The 26,673-nt window shown below is 35.8% G+C and overlaps 1 protein-coding gene across 2 annotated transcripts in view; it reads left to right on the top strand.

Moving 5' to 3' along the window:
* Window positions 1-26,673, top strand: part of xpo7 (exportin 7) — a 289,702-nt gene that overhangs the window by 88,049 nt on the left and 174,980 nt on the right. For both annotated transcript variants that reach the window (XM_039769573.1, XM_039769572.1), the window contains exons 3-4: window positions 3,849-3,942; window positions 26,370-26,536. In XM_039769573.1, coding sequence (XP_039625507.1) covers window positions 3,849-3,942; window positions 26,370-26,536 — 261 coding nt within the window. The remainder of the gene's footprint in view (window positions 1-3,848; window positions 3,943-26,369; window positions 26,537-26,673) is intronic.

Raw genomic sequence — 26,673 nt, 5'->3', positions numbered from 1 at the left:
GCAGCCATGCACAGAACTTTCACTCATGTCTTCTGTATGATCGTTACCAACTTGTTTATTGCTGAGTTGCATGCACACAGGGGGGAAAAAGCTGTTTCAGCTGCTGAGATGTGCTGAAACCAACTCTTCTCATCCCGTCCACTGAACAACATGTGAGAAATTTCTCCCTGTCTCTAACCGCACTTGTTTCATCCACTTGCAGTCATGTCAATCACCCAGGCTCTTCAATTGAAGTATGTGGGTTGTCAGGGAACTTAAAAAGGTAAAAATATGTCCCAAATCTACTACGATTAAGAAGCACTGCCAGATTGCCATTCTCCATGCATAAAAAAGTATATCCATTGGCATTACTAATAACACTTGCACGGCAGCACTGAATGGCTAATAATATATGCAGATTAGCTACGTGACTAGTAGCAACATAAAACAGGCCTTAAAAGAGCCCTCCCCTTACACCCTTATCTCATTAGAAAATACGGGATATGCTGAGAAATTGGGGAAAGAATGTATTACTACTTTCAACGAATTCCTTTCTTTTTGATGGAAGAAGAAACTGTAAATCATCTGCAGAGATACATGAGAAGTGCTCCTGCTGATTCTAGAGCCATGACTTCAAACAATAGAACTTTACTTTTTTTTTTTTTTTTTACTTAATTCTACTTTGTGGCCATTTGTTGTATTTTATTTGTGGTTTTCATTCCATCTGTGTCTTTTGAACTACATTTTTTTGTATGAAAATGTGCTATATAAATAAATGTTGTTGTTGTTTTTGGCATGGTGGCGCAGTGGTTACCACTGCTGCGTCTCATCTCAGATCACATAATGTATTTGGCTACAATATTTGGTTCAGAATTGTTGCCATACTTTTCCCTAGCTGTCAGGGACATTTAAAAGACAATTGTACCATTATAATCCACTTAAAACTAGTTCATTTTCTCATACCTCTTTGTCTTCAATACATTTCACAGAGTTTGGCAAAATTCACAAACATCTCCTTAATTTTGCTGAACTTGAAGCAAAGTAAATTCAGCCGGGTTCAGTCATTACTGTTGAAGATAAACAACAAAATGAATGCCACTACATACCATGTCATTGTAGCCCAAAGTCCATCTGCCTTTGGCAGAAGGTTGAGACTCATTTGTGGATGGACTTTTGAACAAGAAAATTACATTAAACATACGTCAAAGTCAAAACAGCAAAGAACACTTTGTTTTTCAATTGCCATCCTAGTCTCCAAATTTGAACCCATTTGAAAACCTGAGGTATGAAGTGAAGAGGACAGTCCACAAGCACAAACCCAAGAATAGTAAAGAACTGGAAGTGTTCTGCCTGAGTTAGTTGTCCAATATCCCTCTACAAATGTTCTCTGACATAGTTACATTTAGAGAAAGTAGCTCAGAGCTGTGATTCAGCAAGGGAAGCCTTCACTAAATATTAATCATGTGAGTGTCGCTATTTTTATAATCTGTCTTAAAATGTTAATAAAGAATGTTTTTTTTTTGTTGTTGTTGATGTAAAAAATAAAGACTTGCATTGGTCCAACCTCAAGGTTTCACTCATTGGAGTTTGTTTTGTATATTAATGTTTAGCTTCTTTTCATGGGGATGTGCAATTTGGGAATCGTACAGTGTGTTGCTTGAAATGTTAAGTCTTTTGTGTACAGTTGGAGTTAAAATGTTGCCTTTTTCAGTGTGCTGCGTGTACATTTTTTGTGTCAAGTTTAATATCACATACCACAGAGGACAATGGCAGTTAAAATCTGGGAGGTTTGTCCATTAAACCGTATATTGACACTGCTTTTTTAATATTTAGTGAAGCACTGGAATTATATTACAGTTTGCAAATTCAGATTTTTCCATGTTTGTAAAATGGAAACATGTCAACAAAAGTATAGTATAAATAATTATTTATAGAGATTAGAGAATAAGCAAAAATGTATGTTTTTTTTTTTTTACCTTTAGGACTGAAAATAGTTTTCTTTAGTGGTGTTTCTGTTATGACAAAACAGATTAAAGACAACTTTCTCTTTCTGAAGAAAATTAAATCTATGATTATGAGGCAGTTGGAAAAATATTTGACATTTTTTTGATTATTGCCACTGTGCACGCAATATTGAAACTATTTTTTGACTTACTTATTTTCCAGGTGTAATTACATCTTTTTTTGCAGATTTTAAGACCCCTTATTTTAATGTGTTTGAGTATCTCTTCTTTTGTAAAGCTTTTACATACAGGTATTGTGTGTGCTACAACATGTGACAGCATAGGCTGAAGCGCAGATATATGAATAGACAGGATGTTTACTTATTTATAAGCTCACAAGTGAAATCTGTGTTTTAAGCAAAAGAATATTATGAGGTAACATGGTTGAAGTGTTTAAAACTATGAAGGGAATGGGTACAGTGGATCGAGAATTATTTTAAAATGAGTTCATCAAGAACACTGGGACACAGTTGGAAACTCGTTAAGGGTAAATTTCACACCAACATTTAGAAGTTTTTCTTTACACAGAGAATCATAAACACTTGGACTAAGGTACCAAGTAGTGTGGTAGACAGACTTTAAGGACTTTCAAAACTTAATTTGTTTTTTTTTTTTAGAAGAATTTATTGTCTAAAACTGGCAAACTTTGTCCAGCAGAATGGCCTGTTCTCATATAGATTGTTCTAATGTTACACAGATGTGTTCGATCGTATTTCTGAATGTTACTAATTTTTGTTTATATTTTTGAAATATTTATTTTATTGTTACAGTGAGATCATTATGTTACTGTTATGGGGTTGTTTTCATGTGGTTGTAGCCATTTTGTTTGGTAATGTGCGTTGGGCAATTATATGCTTGTGATGTTATGACATCTACAGTACATTTAAAAAATAGATCAAGTTCAGGGAAGTGTCCAAACATTAAGACCCTCTTGTTGTAATCACCCACAAGTTTGTCTTTTTTGTCTATCTGGCTAATATAATCATTAGTTTGTTTCTTCTTTCCCTTATAAAATCCTATACAATTGAAATTCTACAAGTGACCAATTCAAAACAATGGTGTAAGAAGAGTTCTGTTATATTTACATGAAATGTTCCAATAGTGGGATGAAAACTGTTATATTAATGTATTCCTAAACTGTGTTTGTGTTAATTGGAGTCATGTACAATTTAAGTACTACTCCAAATTATGGTTGCAAACATACATGCGTTTGCCATCCATATTTAGATTTTACACATCTTTTTCTTTTATCCATAAGAGGAGGAGTGTCTTGATTATATTTTCTTGAACTGAAATGCATAGGCTGTATAGTATCTATACTTAAAATGCAAGACTAAGTTATTAATGAGTCTCATTTTTGTTAAGGTCAAAAACACTTTTACAACTATTATCATGTTTTTGAGTTGTTTGCTTTATTTTATTTTTTTTTTAGATTTTTATGTTTCCCAGAAAAGAGAAAAGCATTTTTTCCTTTTCTTGTTTTCATAAAATGAATTCACATATATTGCATTTATTATGACATTACAGTATTATGTGATATTTCTATGTAAGGCTCCTGATCAGATTTGCTCATTTCTATTTTCTTTTTGTTTTTATAAGAATTAAGAATTCTAAACATTTTAATACTTTAAGGGTGTTGTGTGAACTTGTTTTATTAAACATGTAATCATGCTGAACTTCTAGGACTAAAAAAAAATAAACATTTGAGTCACTTTAATACAAACTTGTAACAAATGGTTTTTTTGTTGTTTTTTTTTTAAATTAAAACCTGCTGCGTAACACACTGTAGAAAAAAAAAACATTTTTTGATGAAAGCATATTCTAATGTAGCTTAAATGATCAATGTTTTGTGCTTCTTTTCTGCAGTCGTCGTATTCTCAGTTGCTGGCAGCTACATGTCTTTCCAAACTTGTTTCCCGCACAAGTAATCCGCTTCCCCTGGAGCAGCGTGTTGACATTCGTAAGTTAAATTATGATGAACAATTTAATGTATTACCCTGTCAGTTGGGTCTTTAATGGTTTATTTTCATCTGTATTAAAGCACAACTGAAATGCATGGCTTTCCATTAGTTGTTTTCTGTTTTAATTTGAAAAAAGGATTATCACACATTTCACAATGATAGCCTTAACCACTCAGTCAGTAACGTCATACTTTCAGATAATGCTGTTCAAAAACAAGTCATTGAAGTATGAAGATCTAAAAGACTTTGACCACAGCGTATGAGGTAGGAGGAAAACTGTTCATCTCGTGAGGAATACACCCTTCTTGGTGCCTCAGCCTATAAGCACTGGTCAGAATAGAATCCCTTTCTGTGGCTGAGGTTGCTGTGTTAATTAAACAGCTGTATAGTGGCAAGGACAGGGTGGTGAATAAGGTTCATTTGGAAATGCTGAAAGTGCTAGGTATTGTTGGAGTGTTTTGGGTAACACACCTCTTTAGTGTTGCTTTGGATGGGAATAGTGCATTGAATTTTGCAGAGTGGGCTGATAGTCGACAAAGGGCTGTATTTGAGTTACTGAGGAATCATACTCCTCTGCCTTACTGGAATTGTCCATGGCAGGATACTGGAGCAGAACATACTTCTAATAATTTAACCATAGATTTAGGATTAGCAAGTGGCTTTTATCCAGGTGATGGAATGGTGGATCATCTGTCACCTCAAGTAAGTGAAGTGTATTGGTAATTTTCTAATACTTTCTACATCCGTAAAGCCATGTTCCCATTGGTGTCTTGTTGAAGGTGCTTTAATGCTATTGGTTAAAGGTTGCTGCTACAGATTGTGAGTGTCTGCAGGTTCCAGATTAAGTTGAGACTTTTCATTGTGGGTGTTGGACTTTGCATAAGGTATGCCTTTTCTCCTGTCCTGTTCATGATTTTCATGCACAGACTGAAAAGATACTGCTGATGTTTGGAGAGTGTCCAGTTTGAGAATCTAAAGTTTGTATCTTTTCTGTTACCTTTTGACATCATCAGACAGTGATGTCCATTGCACACTGGTTAAGGTATGAACAGCTGTTCTAGGTGACGGAGCTCCAGAAGCTCATAATTTTGTTCATGAGTGAGGTCATGGTTTCAGGCCTTTAGGTGCATTGGTCAAAAGCCACTCTTGGTGGTTTATGGGGGTATTGCTGCTGCTATTGTTGTTTTTTATACTCTTTCTTGAGGTTATGTGTAAAGCTAAATTTACCCCACAGGACAATAAAAAAATCTTTCTTTCTTTCTTCTGTCCGTCGTCGTCTTTTCTTTTCGTCTGCATCTTTCTCCGATGCACATACCACATCCATGTCCTCTCTAACCACATTCTCTCTTAGGCCTTCATCTTTTCCTCTTACCTGGCAGATCCTTAACATCCTTCTCCTAATATACCCAGCATCTCTCTTCTGCACATGTCCAAACCAATGCAATCTCGCCTCTGACTTTGTCTCCCAACCGTCCAACCTGAGCTGACCCTCCAGCTCTGTATCCTGTTTTTTTTGTCAGCGTCACCATCTCCATCCCATATAACATAGCTGGTCTTGCTACCGTCTTATAGACCTTCTCTTTCATTCTTGCTAGAACCTTTCTGTCTCAAATCACTCCTGACACTCTTCTGCACCTACTCCACCCTGCCTGCACTCTGTTCTTCACCTCTCTTCCACACTCCCTTTTACTCTGTACAGTATTTAAGCTCCTCCACCTTTGCCAACTATACTCCCTGCATCCTCACCATTCCTCTGATCTCCCGCTCATTCACACACATGTATTCTGTCTTGTTCCTACTGACCTTCATTGCTGTTCTCTCTAGAGCATATCTCCACCTCTCCAAGGTTTCCTTGACTTGCTCCCTTTTCTCGCTACACATCACAATGTCATCCCAAACATCATAGTCTATGAGGACTCCTGTCTAATCACGTCCGTCAAACTCTCCATTCGTCCGTCTGTCTGATCTTTTTCATCTATCATGCTCATATTGATAGCTATGTTCATGGAGTTGTGTTCTCATTTTACCTCACCTTATTGGTGTCCAGCAAGGTTCTTGGTATGTTGCTGAAAATTGCAAGATTTAGTGATGTTTACATAGAATGCAAGCTACATGGGCTTTTTGATCACTCCCTCCTAATTTACACATATTAATTCAATCAGTGAACAATACTTTAGGTAAATTCACTGTGGTATTAGGCACACTACTTTCAAATATAAACATTTTAAGTGATTCTTATTTATTCTTTAAAGCACAGTCACAACTAGTAAACAACACACCATTTTTTTGCATTTAACATTTCTCTGAAATTGTTGAATCTATATGTCAAACACATGATAAAATGCTATCATGTAAGCCCATTTAAGAGATGCTCATACTGTACTTTGAATTCAGCCTTTAGCAATGTAAACCTAGTTGTGTTTCCTAGCAACACTGAATGAGGGATCCAAATCTTTCTTATTGGACAGTAGCTGTGTCTGGTCTTCGGGACAAAAAACAACTCGAAGTTTCCCTAGCAGCTTTATTATATTGATGAACTTACAGAGTCCTTGGCTAACTGGGCCGGGATAGGTTGTATCATGTCCAAGATGGATGTGCACTAGTGCAACTGTAGCACAAATTGAGCGGGACAGGCCAGAGCCTGTCTCAGGCAAACGTATGGTAGTTTGTTGTAGGATCATACAACATGCTTGTACTACAAAGTTGAGTTTATCTGCTTGGGTTGAATGAAAAGTGAGGTGCATGTGCATGCAAGTGCCAAAAAATGTCAAAGTGCATGCATGCACCATCTCACCAAGTGCAAGTCACACTTGTATAATCTTCTTCATCTTCAGTAGAATTCACAGCAACTCCCGTGGCTGTGGTTGAGTGTCAGCATTGATGGATGGATTAAAAGGCAGAAGCCTACGTGACCATCATCATCAAGTCCTTCCGTGAGAACCTTAAATCCAAAGAAGACTGTTTCATTTATGTTAGGTAGAATGCCCAAAGGGGACTGGGCAGTCTAATGGTCTGGAATCCCTACAGATTTTATTTTTTTTCTCCAGTCGTCTGGAGTTTTTTTTTTGTTTGTTTTTTCTGTCCACCCTGGCCATTGGACCTTACTCTTATTCTATGTTAATTAATGTTGACTTATTTCATTTTCTTACTGTGTCTTTTATTTTTCTACTCTTTGTTATGTAAAGCACTTTGAGCTACTTTTTGTATGAAAATGTGCTATATAAATAAATGTTGTTGTTGTTGTAGCGGAGCAGATTGCTCCATACACATGTGCACATGTCTTTTGTAGTGAGAACTGAGGAATATGCAAGTGCTGAAAAAATTTAAAAGTGCATGCATCTTCCATCTAGTGGCTGTGGTTTAGCATGAGCAGAGTGGACTGCTCTATACACACACACACATACACACAATCACAGGTCTTTCAGTTATATATGTCTGATGTGCAGTTTGTCAGTCAAGGGTGCTGTTTGTTTACAGAGGTATCCTAATTAAATCGAAATGTCAGAAGAATGAGGAAAAAATTTAACAAACTGCTTTATCTGGACAGAAGAGGTTACTAAAGAGTGTAATATGTGGATTCCCGTCCCCCTATAATCTTCCAGCTATCCATTTTCTGAAACCTGCATAGCTTATGGCTCTATAAGAGTGCATTCTGGCAACATCTTAAGATAGGAACTAACCATCCGTGGGCACCACCTCATTGCAGGGCACAAATATTCAAATATCATCTCTATATATAATCTTCATTTGGATCTTGGTCTTTGTTTGTCCGCGAATGAATTAGAAGAAGAAACACTAGATGGCAGTAGAGAGACAGCTAAAACATAGGCATTGCATTAAGAATCTCCTCCAGGCTTATACTACTGAAGACTGTAGTACTCCAGTCACACCTCAAAACACAAACATTCAAACTAAACAAATTGTTGTGCTTTAAATTAACTAAAGAGATCATCATTTAGATTTTGATCTTTGTTTGTCCACGAATTCCACGCATGCGTAGACCACCTTCCAGTTTAGTATGTTGTTGTTACTCACGGATGTCAACAATGTGCCGGAATAACGAAAGGGGTGGTGGACAGTGATATCGCTGGTTAGCTCCTGAGGCCTGGTTAGAGAATGAGATTGCCGAAGATAAAAGGTACGTGCCTACGTAACATATAAATGAAAGACAGACAGTGGGTAAAATGAATGACAACGAAACAGCATGTTCCTAAAATTATTATTGTTGTGTTGTAGCCGGCGAGTGCTGCGCATCTCACAGTTGTACCGTGGCTTGCTCACGTGTCAGTGAAGTGATCCAATGTCCAAGGGTTTTCTTTTTTAATTTTGTTTCCCTTATAAAAAAATCATAATGCTGTGTGACGAAGGGCCCTGTTCACGACTGGCAGCTGCTTTTAAACAGGAGCGCTTCGCAGACAAGTTTAACACGCGCAACGTAGTTGGGCGCACATGGCTAGTTAGATATAATTTTAATCAAAAACATTATATAACAAGTTAGAAACAACAACAGAGATATTTCTTTTCCACCAACTTATTTATTGCTTGCAACAATTGCTAGCAGCGATTGCAATTTCAAAACAACAGGTTGTGCTATAGACTCAACATGCAGCTGACTGAATCCTCAGTACAGTGGACTCAGTTTTACTTTTTCACAGTCCTAAAATGAAAGTGAATGCAAACCGTTTACTGTATTTATATCAAGGTAACATTGTTTAATTTGTTTAACTCAAAACTGTTGCATGTGAAGAAGCACCAAAGATGAATGTGTGATAACATTTTTTTCCTTCCTTTGTTTTGTTAACTGTGTGGTAAGAGACGGACCCATTTAAGAATGAAATTGTATTTATTACGTTATATATTAAACATTCTGATAATTCATATTGTATAATAGTAACCTCTCTGATAATTCATATTGTATAATAGTAACCTCGTTAAAAACAGGAAGCAAGACATATAGTGAAAATGCATGAATAAAATAAGGCAGTAATTTCAAAATTCTTAAATGAATGGGAATTGTGTGACCACTGTTCAGATAATGATTTAAATTTCACTTTGACCATTGTTTCCTGCTGAAGTCTACATGTGTGCAAGTTTATGCACTGCTGTTGACAGCTGTACTCCCAGTAGTACTGCCACAGGATCACTTTGCCCTTTTCACGAATGAGAAGCAGAGCCTCCAAACTGATACAAACTGGGAATAAGATGCGGCTAATTTATGCTTCTTAGTATTACTTTATCAGCATTTGCTGTTAAACTCTTGAAGATCACTGAGATGATGCCGAATACAGGCAAGCCCTAACGTCTGCCTGGAGTTCCTGTTCAGTTCTTGCTGCCGTTTAGACATCTCACTCCACACTGTGAAGTTCTAGCAGTTTTAGGACCACTACTAAAGTCAAATCTAACAGCTGGCCACTTGAATCCTTACCTGTTGGCATAACTCTGCTTTTCTTTTCAGTAATGTATTTTACGAAAGGCTTTTATGTGAGAAATTCAAAGATTCACATTCAGTGTTGCTGGGTTTGTGTTTTAAAGTCCCAGTTTTTAGAAAATGGTCCATAATAACTCCATATACATGTAGATATAAAAGAGAGAGAGAAAAGAGAGGCAACCACATAAACTAAACACAGAAGTAAAGAAGGAAGGCATGGTTTGATAACACTAGAACTGAAGTAAATGTTACTGTCCACAAGAAAGTTAGATGCCCTATTTAGTAGTGGTGGTTTGTTTTGTATCAAGGTAAATTAATTTAATAGCACCCATATCAGCTAGCAGTCTTGATTGCTGCAAATGTATGCTTTTTAAGTAGGTATATACTAGATAAATATATCTGACCGATTTAAAATTGTTAACAGTAAAAGTAAGTTTTACGGATGAATGTCAGCTTAATGACTACTTGACTCGCACTAGGTTATGGCTGGTGAGAACCTCATTTTTAATGTAGAAAACTGTGCCCAGCAAAGTGTCCTTTGTTCACTTTTCAGGCATTGCCCATCAAAAGCACTCTGTGCTTAATTTCATGCTGCTTCTGGGGAAGGCAAGTCAGATTGTTTAATTCCATCCATCCATCCATTATCCAACCCGCTATATCCTAACTACAGGGTCACGGGGGTGTGCCAGAGCCAATCCCAGCCAACACAGGGTGCAAAGCAGGAAACAAACCCTAGGCAGGGCGCCAGCCCACCGCAGATTATTTTAAATTCTACAGAATATATGTTTAGAATGCTCATCAAACCGTTGCTGCATGCTTTGCATAAGCATGTTACTGGACTCACAGCTGCTATCTACTGGGGAAAGAGGGGCAAAAAGATTGAAAGAACATAAAGAGGCTTGCATATTTCAAACCACAGGGGCAGCTCAACAGACCATACAAAAAGTTAGCGGAACCTTTCCAAAAAGGGATGCTCCAGAAGTACTGTTTTTTTTTAACGGTACTTCAAGAGAATTATATGTATAGTGTAAAACATTGTATATTAATAGGTGTTTTGCATTTTATCATGTTCGCTGGGAAGCATTTAGTCACAGGCTTTTCAGAAATTGATACATCGCTTATATGAAGTAGGTGTTTAGTGTATTTGAATATTTTTTAATGTTAACTATAAATATGTTTGTTTTTTAAATAGTTTTTTAAATTTTTTTTTTTTTTTTTCCCAATAGTGCTTCTGTAAAGCTTGAACTGCTTATATGTGTTAAAAAACGCACATGAAAACTGAAACTTTGAAATGAATATGATACTTAAAAACACAGTGCATCAGAAATACAGTGGTTCACTACATGTACTGTACAAATGGAGGTGGAAGCACACTGCTTCTTTTAAACCTCTAATAAACGCAAGAATGTGGGACAAAATCACTTGTTATTCCTCAAACATGTTTAACACAGCTATTAATCGTTTTTCATTTCCCCAGCTATACTTTTTTCTTTTTTTTTTTGCATACCTAGAAACTAAAAGGTGTCTTTGTTTTATATAATTTAATGCACTATGAAACAATTGAATGTTTTAAATGTTGCATTGTAACAGTTTTAATGATTGTTCAAGGCATTGGGTGTCAAATCAAAAAAGGCAGCTAAACAGTGGGCTGACTGAGGTAACTAAAATGAGTAATGCTGACATAAAAAGTCTCTTAAGTATCTTTAAAAAGAATAGGATGCTCCTGTAAACAATATGCAAAAATAAATCTGTAAAAAAAAAGATAGAAATCTGAAAGATTCAAATACCTCACATCAGTCTGAGGGAAAAAAAAGTACACAGTTTCAGTGTGTACATGATGTAAAATTGTCACAATCACCTGAAGATGCACTTCAAATAAATATCTTCTGTACTTTTTGGGTGTGGCAAAGACAGCTGTCAGTGAAAGATTTGAGCAGACAAAAATAATTTAGAATTTTACTTCAACATTAGAGAACATTCTGAAATACACAATGAAAAGCTTCAACAATATTGCGGTAACTTAAAGATTTACATACAGCAGTGCCTCAGTTAAGGAAGCAGATATGTTAGGTAGACAATAGATAATATTTTATTTGCGCACACACAAACAAGAATTTCTGGCTTGGCTAATAATAATCATCTAATACCATCTAATACCTGGCTTGTAGATAAGCTGTCCAGTTGTATCACAGGTTTTCATTTAAATTCATTTAACATGTAAATAAAACATGTCCAGCTCCATCTAAATTTCCCCTGGTTGAAATCGCCACAATTTCAGTGTCGGAGTAATTCATCTTTAATATGTTGGTAACAGAGTGAATAATTTCTGTTGCTGAGTCCCTGTTTTCATAATGAGTATATACATTTATCAGGAAGATGCAACTTACCTTACTAGGCAGCAACATTGACTAAATCTCGCAGCCATTATTTCAAGATCTGAATAACATATTTAAGTTTTAATTGTAATGTGCTCATTTTTATACCATTTGCTCCTTTACACAGATATCCAGTCCCCATCCTCCCTTTTTCCACTCTGTCTGATTGTGTCAAATTAAATCAGTCCCGCATTTAAATAGTGTTTGAAATAAGAAGTTTAGTCCATTTCTCTGTGATACACAAAATGTCATAGTACAATTAGCCGATGTGACTCAGCATCAAAAGCGATTGAGCATTCTTCACTTTATGGAGGCAGGCCTGTTCTGAAAATCATTCCACCTTACTTCGACCGGTGCTCTAGCTCTTTACCAAGTTATTTCGTTTAAGGTGAGATAGAGCTCTGTAGATGGTACTCATTGCAGTGCTACCTGCTGACTTTGAGAATATTTAGTTTAACCCACTTTTAAGTTCCTCAGAATCTCTTACATTTTCAGATCTTGGAGGCATAAGGTAGCCTTCTCTGTGACTTCTCTCAGGTTTGCAGCTGAAATCAAATTACAGCTAATTATTAAATAGAATAAAAAGAAAAGGCAAACAAAATGACATCTTTTATTGGCTAACTAAAAAGATTACAGTATGCAAGCTTTCGATGCAACTCAGGCCCCTTCTTTAGGCAAGATTATTACATCTTGCCTGTAGAAGGGGCCTGAGTTGCCTCGAAAGCTTGCATATTGTAATCTTTTTAGTTAGCCAATAAAAGGTGTCATTTTGCTTGGCTTTTTTTTATGGCTAACACAGTACAACACCCTAGTACTATAGAATACAAAGAAAAATATAGAGAGAACAGATCTTCAGCTTGTTTTTTGAAATTTTATTTGAGGTAGATGTATGGATAAGTATTATCACTGGGAAGTAATTGTGTTGTTTACTGTATTCTTTGGCTCTGCAGACATTACCTTGTACTTGACTTTCCTCCAGCAGTATTGCTGCCTCCTCAATCTGCCACAGCTCCTTCCAAGTGGCTCCTTGTGTTCGCATCTGCTTTGTGAACTTTGTGCCTACACATTAACACTGCTGGATCTGCTTTGCACTGCTAAATTGGGGTTAGAAGCAAAACTGTCTAATCCATTATCCTCTGTTTGAGACAGTCCAAGGCAGGATCCTTAAAGAGACTTAACTGTGCTAGCAGGTAAGGGATGTCTAACTGTGGCCCCTCTTCCATTCTCTGCTCTGGCTGGTTTCATGGCCAAGTGCAAGTTCCATTGACTTTGCTTCATGGTATTTCTTTACTCCAGCTTCTATACTCTTTATGATCTGAATTTTCTAAAAAAATATTGCTTTATGCTTTATAATACTTTTTAATTTGTGACTAACTAAGCAAATTATATTTATTACATTATACAAAAAAAGTACACATGAAATAACTAAGCATTCACATGTAATGAATTTGTCTTCCACAATGTGCAAAATAACAATGGCAGACAATAGTACTTTTTTCACAACTTTGTTGTTAAGGAGCTTCCATTTCTGGGAATTCGTTAACCAAAATATTACTGTACTAACCAACCCGCACGCCGCATAATCAGGGCAGTTTTTTAATGATATTTAAGCACAGGGAGAAAATGAACATTTGAAAAATCGGTAATGTAATAAATCAGCAAGAAAAGCAACATTGTAACAATACACGGAATGAACCAACACACAATCGTCCGTGACTGAAAACTGGCTGACCGCCATCGCGCCTTCTCCTGCCAGACGGAGGCATGGGGGTGCACGGCGCTCAGGTGCAGAGGGTGGAACGGGAGGAGAGGAGAAGGACGTCCATTCCGCTCCCTTCGTCATGCTAGTCTGCTGATTTCTCTTTCAGTATGCATTGCCTGCTCATGTGCCCACCTCCTACTCATCACTTGAGTCGCTGTCGTCTTTGCACAGTCCAGATGCACCTGTGACTCACGTAGACTTTTCATTGCTTTATGCGATTTTGGCTGCTTTTCTATATATAATTCACCAAGACACCCGACCACGGTATTAGTGAGGTGGGGGGTGGGTGTGTACAAAGGGTAGGGATGTAACCAGTGGGAGCGTATGAGTCGCACTAAGTGGGAATTCCACGGTTTGCAGCCCGAATGGGGTTCAACGGCTTACCCACCCCTCTCCCCCGGGTAGACACACGCTCAATCTCATGCATAATTATTTATTGAATGCTAAACACTTCTGGAAAGACACAGTTGTCTAAAAAGGGAGGGTTTGAGGATACAACGAAAAGTGAATGAAAAGATGGAACTCTGGAGAGAGCAACATATAATTGTCTGTGATTGAAGAAGAAGCATGTTTGTCGTGGATGCGAATTGCTGTATGTAGCGTGTAAAACAGTTTGCTGTGGTGCACGTGGTTGTGCGTCGTAACCGAAAACTTGGTTTTTAAAGACTGCTTACTTCATTGTGTTTTAACCTCAGTTGTAAAGGATTGTTTTAAGGATCCCATGGGATACCCCTCGCAAACCGTTTTACATGCTTCATATGGTGATTCACCTCTGCGAGAAACATGCCTCTCTGAACAGTCAACGTGGCTCAGAGGTGCATGTAGCTTCTACAACAGACGAATATAAATGACGTTGGTTTTTCTGTGCCGTCGCATCCGAGTTGGTGGGCGTGGCTCTGCGAGTTGTTGTCGTATCCAATGGTCTTGGAGTTGGTGGGCGTGGCTCCTTCCTACGTGCGCCATAGGTGTCTTACTTGTCGGTGGCTTATTGAATCCACGCCCCTTCCGGCGTGCTTTCCATGGGTGTCTTGCCTTAGTGAATTATATATATATATATATATATATATATATAGTGATAAGTGAAAACTGAGATCTTGCTTTGCCATGAGTTCAGTCCATCATGGAAATGGTTCAGATATTCGCCAAACTTGATGAAATTCAATACAGTCAGTGGGGAAAGAGGAATTGAACTAATTTTGAGTGGATTATAATGGTGCAGTGGTCTTCTAAGTGTCTCTGGGTGCTAGGGAAAAGTATGCTAACTATGCCAGACCGATTATTGTGTCCAAATATGTAATATGAGCTGTGCCTCAAACAACAAAAGACACAGAGGAAACAAATACCACTAACAAAATAAAACAAATGGCCACAGCCTAGCAAAAATTAATTAAAATATTTCCACTTTTGGTGCATGCATTGACCATGCCATCAAGCGGCGGCATGGGAGTGGCTCATTCCATTGTTTGAAGTCATAGCTCTGGCGCAGCAGACATGTTTTCTTTTGTTTCACATGTATCTTATCAAGAAGAATGAAACACCTTGTAAAGTAAATCTTTCGTTTTTAATATTTCACATCATGTCCTGTGTTTTCTGATTGGGGGATGGTAGAGCCCCTTTAAGGCTTGATTTGTATTGAGGCTGCAGCACATGGCTCCTTTCATATCCAAATCAGCCATGTGGTGTTAAGCCACTAGCACAGAAATCAGTATTATATATCCCCTGGCAGTACAGGTATTCATTGATGTACGTTGTATCTAGTAATGTTCAATTATACTTTTGTTTACATTTTGCTACTGTTCTTATCGGCCAACAGCTCCTTGTGTTCAGTCTTGTTCAGTCATATCACCTGTGTCGATTGTCCTTTAAAGACCTGTTAAAATCCAAGGTAATTCCCCAATTCATATTAAATATTTTGAATTTATTCACTTTAATATCCCCTCTTTCCCTGACTTGAGCGTTACCTGAAGAATTTTACTTATAATGTCTGCCAATGTAGTAAGTGGAAAGTAAAGTTTTTATGATTTCATGTTTGCATTAGTGGTGTGCGCTATACCAGTAGAAATTTGTCAACCAGTAAGAAATATTTGTTTATCATTGTTACTATGGTAGAGCACATCAGAAAGCTGCCATTGTTACTTGTTTGAAAAATGTTGGCGCGTGGTGGTGAATGGGCATTCCATTACTGTCTGACATAAATGGCACTTCCACAGTGCACAACCAACCCCACATCTCTGAAACTGTTTATGATCACATCTTTAGAATTTGAAGAGGAACCCTGTTCCTCCTTCCAAGTCTCCACCCAATCATTGCCCCCTTCAGCTCTTTGAAATTATTTTTATGTTTCATCAAGTCTTCATACTTTGAAGAGGGCCTTTTCCTCACCCGTGTGTTGATGAAACTGATTAAACACAGGGTGGCTATTGCTTCCACTTTAAAACACTAATGATGATGATAATAAAATAGGTGGTTTATCCAATAAGTAAAATAAGCATATGCTTTAGGACACCAAGAGAAACAAAAGACTTGATTCTTGAACTTCGAAATTCTGTGTATCTTCAAAGTTTCAAAGCAGTGGAATGGGAGATTTCTTCTTTCCAACAAAAATTGTTTCTTCATTAGAATATCTTTTTTTTAAAATTGCCTAACAACATTAATTTCTGTAGAAAGAGGAGTTTGAAAATATGTAGGGTGACAAGTGTGACTTTTTTTTTTTTTAGTAGGTTGTATTGTAAGGCTTGGATTGATAACCTTTGCTATGGCAATTTTTGGTAAATGGAGGTAGATATTTTCTTTGGATATTCTTTGTATAATTTTTCTTCATGTTCATAAAATATTTTTGATGGCAATATTAAAGTCTGGTTGGCTTGCTAATTTTCTTAATGGAAGAACAAAGGAATTGGGACTTTGAATGTTAATATTTTGCTGTCAATTTAAATTTTCTTTTATGGTAAAGTCCATGCAGTACAAATATTCAAAGGTTCTTTGTTTTTGTTAATGCTATGTGCATTATATATTTATTTTTTTCACTTCATATTTTTGTTTCACTCAGTAAAAATAGTTTGAATATATTAGACCAACTGACTGAAATTATTTTTTAAAAGTAACTTAAAACTTATTATACTCTAGCTCTCTTTCTCATGGGTGGGAGTTGATTTGACTTGCTTGTTTTTTGTTTTTAATGCAATCAATAAAATGTAAAAAAAAAAAAACATTTACAGTGGTGTGAAAAACTATTTGCCCCCTTCCTGATTTCTTATTCTTTTACATGTTTGTCACACAAAATGTTTCTGATCATCAAACACATTTAACCATTAGTCAAATATAACACAGGTAAACACAAAATGCAGTTTTTAAATGATGGTTTTTATTATTTAGGGAGAAAAAAAATCCAAACCTACATGGCCCTGTGTGAAAAAGTAATTGCCCCCTTGTTAAAAAATAACTTAACTGTGGTGTATCACACCTGAGTTCAATTTCCGTAGCCACCCCCAGGCCTGATTACTGCCACACCTGTTTCAATCAAGAAATCACTTAAATAGGAGCTGCCTGACACAGAGAAGTAGACCAAAAGCACCTCAAAAGCTAGACATCATGCCAAGATCCAAAGAAATTCAGGAACAAATGAGAACAGAAGTAATTGAGATCTATCAGTCTGGTAAAGGTTATAAAGCCATTTCTTAAGCTTTGAAACTCCAGCGAACCACAGTGAGAGCCATTATCCACAAATGGCAAAAACATGGAACAGTGGTGAACCTTCCCAGGAGTGGCCGGCCGACCAAAATTACCTCAAGAGCGCAGAGATGACTCATCCAAGAGGTCACAAAAGATCTCTGGACAACGTCTAAAGAACTGCAGGCCTCACTTGCCTCAATTAAGGTCAGTGTTCACGACTCCACCATAAGAAAGAGACTGGGCAAAAACGGCCTGCATGGCAGATTTCCAAGACGCAAACCACTGTTAAGCAAAAAGGACATTAGGGCTTGTCTCAATTTTGCTAAGAAACATCTCAATGATTACCAAGACTTTTGAGAAAATACCTTGTGGACTGATGAGACAAAAGATGAACTTTTTGGAAGGCGAATGTGCCGTTACATCTGGCGTAAAAGGAACACAGCATTTCAGAAAAAGAACATCATACCAACAGTAAAATATGGTGGTGGTAGTGTGGTCTGGGGTGGTTTTGCTGCTTCAGGACCTGGAAGGCTTGCTGTGATAGATGGAACCATGAATTTTACTGTCTACCAAAAAATCCTGAAGGAGAATGTCCTGCCATCTGTTCGTCAACTCAAGCTGAAGCGATCTTGGGTGCTGCAACAGGACAATGACCCAAAACACACCAGCAAATCCACCTCTGAATGGCTGAAGAAAAACAAAATGAAGACTTTGGAGTGGCCTAGTCAAAGTCCTGACCTGAATCCAATTGAGATGCTATGGCATGACCTTAAAAAGGCGGTTCAAGCTAGAAAACCCACAAATAAAGCTGAATTACAACAATTCTGCAAAGATGAATGGGCCAAAATTCCTCCAGAGCGCTGTAAAAGACTCATTGCAAGTTATCGCAAACGCATGATTTCAGTTATTGCTGCTAAGGGTGGCCCAACCAGTTATTAGGTTCAGGGGGCAATTACTTTTTCACACAGGTAGGTTTGGATTTTTTTTTCTCCCTAAATAATAAAAACCATCATTTAAAAACTACATTTTGTGTTTACTTGTGTTATATTTGACTAATGGTTAAATGTGTTTAATGATCAGAAACATTTTGTGTGACAAACATGCAAAAGAATAAGAAATCAGGAAGGGGGCAAATAGTTTTTCACACACTTGACAATGACATTCTGACCCTTTCTTTCATAGTACCTGTTTGTTCATAAAGTCAGGGTGATTTGCAGTTGTATTACAAATTCTGTTACTTGTTCAGGATTTTCTTTTTGTATTTGTATGTTTGTATTTTATTGTGGTTTACTGCATGTTGTTCTAATTCAAAGTGTTGCGTTTCCTGTATTTATCTCTATTTAGTGTTTTATGTTGATATTAATTTGCATGTGGTTTTTCCCTGTTGTTCATTCTGAAATTCTCTGAAACGTATTGAGCATGAGAGAGGGGAAATATATGAATGAAATGTTATTTTATTTGGCTTAACAAAATATTACGTTAGTTGATGAAAATGGTCCTTGTAAAAAAAAAAAAAAATCACAGTAGAACTACCCACAGTTAACCTGTAAAATTGGGCAAACAGACTCGCCTAAACTGGATTCCATCTAAAATTATATGAACATAGATTACACTGTGATATATACTGTAACTATGACAATGTTTAATTAAATCACAATAATAAATTTTTGCCATACCACTCACCCTTAAATTGCATCATACAATTTCTGCAGGTTTGTCAGGTGCATATTCATACTGTAGTTCTCCAGCACCCAAAGGTGTTCTACTGGATCCAAAGCCGTTTACTGGGAAGGCCACTGAAGTACATTGTCATATTTTTGAAACCAGTTTGAGATATTTATTTTGTGACAAGATGTATTATCATGCTGGAAGTAGCCATTAGAAGATGGGTAAATTGTGGCCATGAAAAGATGTACATGGTCAGCAACAATATTCAAATACGCCATGCCATTCATTGATTGGTATTAATTGGCCCAAAGTGTTTCAAGAAAACATTTTGCATACCATTACACCACCACCACCACCAGCCTGAACCGTTGACACAATGCAGGTTAGGTGCATAGATTCATGCAGTTGATGCCAAATTGTGACCGTACCTGTGTATATAGTGACCACAAAGGGGTGTCACCGGTTCTTAACACCAGACACAATTCCACCAAACCAATTTATGGTTAAAATAAAAAGTATACACACAGTGCTTTCAGAAAGATCGTCAGGCCTTTTCACTTTTTTTTCACATTTTATGTTGCATCCTCAAGCGAAAATCATTTCAATTAATTTTTTCTCTGTATTCCAAAATGACAAGGTAAAATAAAATATAAGATCGTTTTACACATTTAGTGATAAATATCACATTGTTCCAAGTATACAAGTGTTCAAACCCTTTCCAATCATATGACACTTGAAATTTGGCTCAGGTGCAAACCATTCATTTGATCATCATTGAGGTGTTTCTTCATTTTCTTTGGAGTCCAACTGTAGTCAATTCAATCAACTGGACATTTTTGGGAAAGACACATCTCTCTTTATAAGGTCCCATAGCTGATCAGAACAAAATCCAAGCCATGAGGTTGAAGGAATTGCCACAGAAATTACAAACAGGATTGTGTTTAGACCACAGTTCTGGGTAAGCTTACAAAAAATGTAAGCATTGGAAGGTTTCCAGGAGCACAGTGGCCACCATAATTCATAAATTGAGAAAGATTGGAATGAACGCTGCTGTTTCTAGATCTTGCCATCCCACCAAACTGAGCAATTGGGGCAGAAGGAACTTGGTAAGAGAGGTGACCAAGAACCTGATGGTCATTTTAGCTGAGTTCCAGAGAACAAGTGAGAAGATGAGAGGAACTTCCAAGTATGTGAAGCTTATCATGTCATATCCATGAAGACTGTAGGCTGTACTTGCGGGTAAATATGTTTCAATTAAGCCGGCATGTCACAATACCTGAATTTTTGTATTTGTTTACTAATACCAGTGAAACTTCACAATACTCAACCTATTTGATGTCACAGCAAAATCAGAAATCTCATTCAATGTTTTTTTATTAAAGGTACCTCCATTATTCAAGTGAGCAATGTTTTGCCTTTTTCTGTAGTTAAATATAAAATATATAAATGTTAATATTTGGCCTGGGAAAGTTAACACGTTAATTTTTCTGAAAATACTGTTGCATCCAGGGCTGGCAACAAGGTGATCGCTTCAGGCAGTGCTTTGGTGAGGGTGACATTTTTATGTGATTTTTTTTTTTCTCACATTAAGAAAAAATAATAGGAAAAAGTTAAGTGTGAACCTAAAGAATTACGTACACATTCAATACCGTATTTACTGTATATACTACTTTTAAAATTTTTGAGAAATAAAATTTTATTCAAGTTTCAAATTGCACATTTTACAACACCTTGCCACATGTCATTATGTGGTACTGCTATTTATTTCCTTGATTTATACGTACATATCAGTGTAGGGGAGTGGGATTAACTGGGGTTTATGGTGGTCCTGGAGCAATACTAAAGAAAAGTAACAAAGGTAAATATTTGTATGCTTTTTTTTAATGTCATGTTTCTGTAAGAAGATTGAATCAGTGTCATACCACATACATGCAAAATACGGTTTGAGTGGCACTAAAACCAAAATAAGCCTCTAGTACCTCTCTATTTAACTTGCCAGTCTGCCAGGTAGCTTGTAGTTCTTTCTGCCGTGACATAAAAACAAAATTCTATGAAATAGAAGTGTAATGATTATCTCTACCCATTATTCCAGTTTGCAGTATCTTTGCTAATTTATGCAAAGAATGCAACATAACCACCCAAATAGTGCACAGTTTCAGTTTTTAAGCTACAGAGAATTTATTTGCACTCCAGGAGCAAAGATGAACAGAGGACAGTGTTTTACAACTGTTTTTCTGTGGTGGCACACTTTTTTTACCCACAAAATTCCAAGGTATGCCACGATTATACCAACCACAAACGCATTAAATCTATATACTTGCGCAATGAAAAAAGTTGGTGTTTGCAGAAACAGCACTTACTAAGCACTTTGCCTGCTCATACAGGCAGTCATATATGTAATACCAGGGTAGCTCTCCAACACTTTTTTGGAGTATAATTTTAAAGCATTGATGGTGATGAACAATTGAGGATGGCATTTTCAGAGTTTTAACACAAGTTTTAATGTATGCCCATTTAAGAGATGCTTATTTCAATTAGGTCAGTCTTTTGCAGTACATTTAAAGTCTACAGTTGTTTTGATCGTTTAATTATAATTTGAAATGCCAGTCAGTCAGTCATCTTCCAACCCATGTCTCATATGCCATTTCTGTTTGAGAATTAATATATTGGCCTCATTTTTTTTTTTTATTGTCTTCTTTTCAACTTGCCTTTTGGGAAAGCATTCAAATTCAGGTTTCAGGTCATTATTTAAACTTTGCCATTAATTTTTTTAAAATTCATTTGTGTTAATTCTACACTCATTTTGTGATTCAGTGTATATTTATGTTTATTTTATGATTGCATGTTTTTATATTAGCTTCGATTAATCACAATTAATTTCATCAAATCATGCAATTAATTAGTTCATTTTTTTAATTGATTCCCAGCCCCAGTGTGTAGTAACAACAGCTTTATAATATTGGTATATCTTTCAAGTAGTTAACCCAACTATGTAAGTAATCTTGTATTGACATTCATAAATATCAAAAAGCAATGTAGTGACTTGAATTTTAATGTGTAATGGACATGGGGAATCCCTTAGTGTAATAACAAAAGTGTATAATTTTGGTGTGTGTGTGTGTGGTTGTTTCAGCATAGTGTTTATAAGGGATGAAATCATCAGGGGCTACCTAATCTATCTTACCATATGTTCATTACAAATTTTTTCTCTGATATTTTATCTTAAGTAGCTGAACAGCTAAGTTGACACTTAAAATAAATATTTAAACATTGTTTTATCTGTACTGTCGAACTGGTGAATTTCAATATAATTCAGGATATTTAGTTTCAACAAACTCTTTAATACTGTTTTATAACAACATGCTTTTAAAATCTTGTTTGCCAGAGAATCCTTCTGTTAAGGTTAGAACATTTGCTATTATACTATAGATTTATTCTCTTGTAAGATTTATGTTTGCCTCATTAGCTGGTTAAAAACTTACTGAAGGCTAATATTTAACAGATCCGTCAAATTGATTCAGTTTTCAAATGTCACTAAATCCTGGTGCTTTAATTTTTAAAATCTGGCCCTCATTTTTTTTCATTTTTCCACATTTTAATTTCCTGCATAAAATCAAACTTTATTGTTTTACATTATAGCTTTACATTAATCAACTCTTCTTTATTATGGTGTTTTCTAAGTTTCTTATATGACTGATAAGACTTTTTTATTGTTTAGCCTGTATACTAGTCCAGGACTAGATTATTAACTAGATCTGCCATATAACTGGTAGAATGCATTACATTCACCACAATCCTTTCAAATTTATAACATATGTGCTTTCATTATGTTTGTTACATTTAGGGGTTATACTAATGAACATTTGTTTGGCTGTAATAAAGAAACCAATGGCACAAGTTAATATTTGCATATTTATATTTAGAAATGAGATATGCCTTTTCCCTACCTGCTAACTGGCATAATCACAGTGTTTTCTGCTATTAAGTACTAAATTAATTTTATTTTGGTATAACTATTAACAAATAGAGCTGTTCATTTCACTGTCAGCCAAATAGGCAAGCCAAATAGCCACTTAGTTTGAATCTTACCTCAAATATTACTTACTACAACTGTTGTTACTACTGCCAATATGCAGTTTTTCTCAAAAGTCCTATGTACCTAGCAGTGGGTACATGTGAGGTTTCCCCCACAATCTTGAACTGTATAAACTATTAGAAAATGATTGGATGCTTGTACCAGTTACCTTGATGCAAGCGGAAAAATTAATTTGATGTCTCTGTCCCTTTTACATCTTGCCATCATTTCGCTTTTTTTCATACAACTTTGTGACATTTGATAAGGTCACCTAAAGTCTCAAATCATACATGAACCTGTTTCTGAACTAACACTATAATGGGGAAAAAGTGCAAATAGTGAATTGTGGTTTTTTTTGGCAATAATAAGCAAGATTCGTGCAGTTGTGCACTAAAATTATCCTAACTCAAGCACAAACCATTTCCATGCTTGGCCTGTGCTGTTTTTTATTTCAATATGTGTTGATGCGGTGCTGCATTTTTATTTCATATGCATTCCGGAGTAACTCATTTGCTTGCAGTCCCGCACGAGTGCATTATTGATTTTTACTCGGTATTAAAAGTACTGTACAAAAGCAAGTACCATTACATTTTCTAAATATTGGTATCGACTTGGTACCGAGGTATCACTTCTTGTGACATCCCTACATCTTAATAATGAATAAAGAGTCGGAATATTTGTGACAGTGTTGTATTTCAGTTTTTTAAATGATTTAGCTTAAAGCTGTAATTTAATAATAAATAAAAGCAAAGGGGCCTGAATACTTTATGAATGCACTGTGTATATATAATATAAATGACTAATTTTCTTTTTGTTTTTCACTTTTACATTTTTACTTTGAATATAAATTCAACACTATTAATTTCAGCTATTTTTTTTCAAAATTTATCATTTAATCTAATTATAGTAGTCTAAAAAACAGAAGAAAGGGATGTGCAGCTTAGTACCAGAAGAGGGCGCCGATTTATAGATTTCAGCTAGGCGTTGCAGACTGAATAAATGTGGACGTTCTCATGAGATCAATTAATTGGTGTAGCAGTAGTAGTTTTATGAATGTTTTACTAGACAGTGCTGGTGAAACAGAAGCTAAAGCCCACAGACAAAGCTGTTGATTTACCAGTCAGTCTACAATCTTATCCACACTCTGTTGAGGTCATTTGCTGATAAGCGAAACAGGTAATTTAATTTTATACGCTATTTTGTGAAATTGGTACTGAAATTCATTTTACAGACAATTTTGCATCTTTGAATCAGGAAATTCACTAAAGAGAGTTTTTTGGTAGTTTTAAAGTTTTTTTGGGCTGAGAAGAAGGGATTTTGCTCCCTAAAGCCTTGTTCACTTTTTCTGCGGCTTCATAATGCATATAACCATAGCACACCAGTAAAATCAGTTTTATCTGTGCCTCTAATTCACATCATTGTAGAGGAGTACAGTGCATTTTGTAAAAATAAGACAAAACACACTGTTTTACACATCACTGTTTTCTCCACCAGAAAACTAAGTACACAGAAAGCCACTTTCCCAAAATATGTTACCTTGCAACTGACTTTTGCTGTTTTCTTGATTCCTATAGATGAGCCTGAAGATATGCACAATTTTTGAACCCTGGAGCTGCAAATTTCTTTTCAATCACCAAGATTATCAGCATAATTTGCAAAGTAGGCATTTTAGTGCATACTACCAGAACAACCACAACACGTGGCTGTTGGCTCAAAAAAATATAAATGTCTTCACGTAACTGGAAATGAGTTCACTGATCTCCCCATGAGATCTTTATTTGAATACTAAATGACAAACAGACACATGCTGAATTAATGCATGAAAAAGCTTCCAGACTGAACTGAATGCCTTTTTTCAATTGTTAATAGCAGAAATTTATCTGGAAGTGAAACGCTGAGTTTCACTGTGAATTCAGTTTTCTGTGAATAGTTTTATTCATCATAAGTCACAACATCTGGCTAGCTGTAGAGGATTGATAGACTCACGGTCTTTGAGAGTTGGAGAGCTTGGGAGGGTCTCTGAGTAGAACCTGCGCTTTTCCAGATTTAAACAAGTCTGTTGTGGTGGTTTAAATACTGTATGTAGTTAGAATGCTGTCTGGGACAAAATGCACAAATTATATTCTACTGGGAGAAAACCACTTTCATCAACCAATTAGTACTATCGCTCATTTTATACAAACTCTTGTTTTTGGCTTATTCTAAATCTTTTCCTTGACAGCATATTTTCTATATGGTGCTATGGAAAATAATCATTTAGAATTTTAAAGAATAAATAACTAATTTGATTTATAAGAAATCAAATTAAAGTGTTTTTTTTATTACTTTTAATTATTTTTTCACTTTGGCAGTTTGATTTTTTTGATTTTATTAAGACTCATTAGCATATGTTACAGGGTGTTTTTCTCTTTTTATTTTGTAAATTATTTATCATGGTAATGTTAATTTGTTAATCTGTAGTTATGTTGATAAGCAATGTCTCCTTCTACTTGTTAAAACAGAGAAGTCGCTTGTTTTTTCTTAAATATAAGTAGGTAATTAGTTTTATGCTTTTGTAACTATATAATCTATATACAGAAAATTTGATGCTTAAGTAAATGATTTATTGGATTTTTTTCCGTTTACATTTACTCAACTCTGTAATAATTTCCTTTAATTGGAATTATATCTTTTTTTGTAGATAAGTTTATAGTTTATTAGTTTTTCTTGTTTTTTCCCTCTTGCGGCAGCTTGTAGGTTAAAGGTTTGTTCAGTTTTGGTTAATGCTTGAAATTTGTAAAATTTATTTTCATAGCATTATCAAAACTTAAGTGTTTAATTTCATAAAGGGAACAACATTTTGCTGTTGGAAAAATAAAGGTCAGTCATATTATGTTTTGTGCAGTTTCTCGAGTGAAACATAAAAAAGACCATGAATGGGTATGCACATTAGAGTGAAATACTTTTTAGATACTATAAGTTATAAAAGCAATGTAGAGTATATAGAATATATATGGTCACAAGGTAATAGTTTATTAAAATTGTGCATTGTTACTTTTTAAACGGTAAAAAGAATGATTTTAAAGATTTTTTAAAAATTTATCATCATTTTTCATTTCATATCTAAAATTAACCCAAGTTAACCCAGAAAAGGAACAAAAATGATATCTTCTAACAGGTTGCAAGACGATGTCCTGGTGATTTGAGTAAATGCACCCAAGATTGTAGCGCTCCTTACCAGTTATTGTTATTAATTATTTAATTATTATTTTTAGTTTGTAATTAGTTGCCAGAATAAAATCATTGTGAGACATTTGATTGTAGACAGAAAAGAAATGAGAGAATCGGGGGGACTTCAGAGATGATCATAGATGGAGGCCCTAGAGGCCCATCACTTCATTTTATATTTTTCCTTTTTATGTGTCAACTACTTTATTTTGTAACATTATTTTCCATTCCACTCACAGGTAACTATGTTCTTAACTATCTTGCAACCAGACCGAAGTTGGCTTCATTTGTAACGCAAGCTCTCATCCAGTTATACGCCAGAATTACCAAACTTGGATGGTTTGACTGTCAGAAAGAAGATTACGTCTTTAGGAATGTAATAGCAGATGTGACAAGATTCTTGCAGGTATAGGAGTTTATCTTAAGTTTGAATAAAATAACTTAGTAAAGGGAATGTTTTGGTTTTTTTAGTGGTATAACTGATACAGTAAACTAATAATCAAGTTTCTAAAGGTTAAAAGATGTTGTACTGTACATGCTCTT

This window comes from Polypterus senegalus, chromosome 11, assembly GCF_016835505.1.
Source record: "Polypterus senegalus isolate Bchr_013 chromosome 11, ASM1683550v1, whole genome shotgun sequence".
NCBI classification, from domain to species: domain Eukaryota; kingdom Metazoa; phylum Chordata; class Cladistia; order Polypteriformes; family Polypteridae; genus Polypterus; species Polypterus senegalus.
This window is presented reverse-complemented; position numbering and strand designations above follow the sequence as displayed.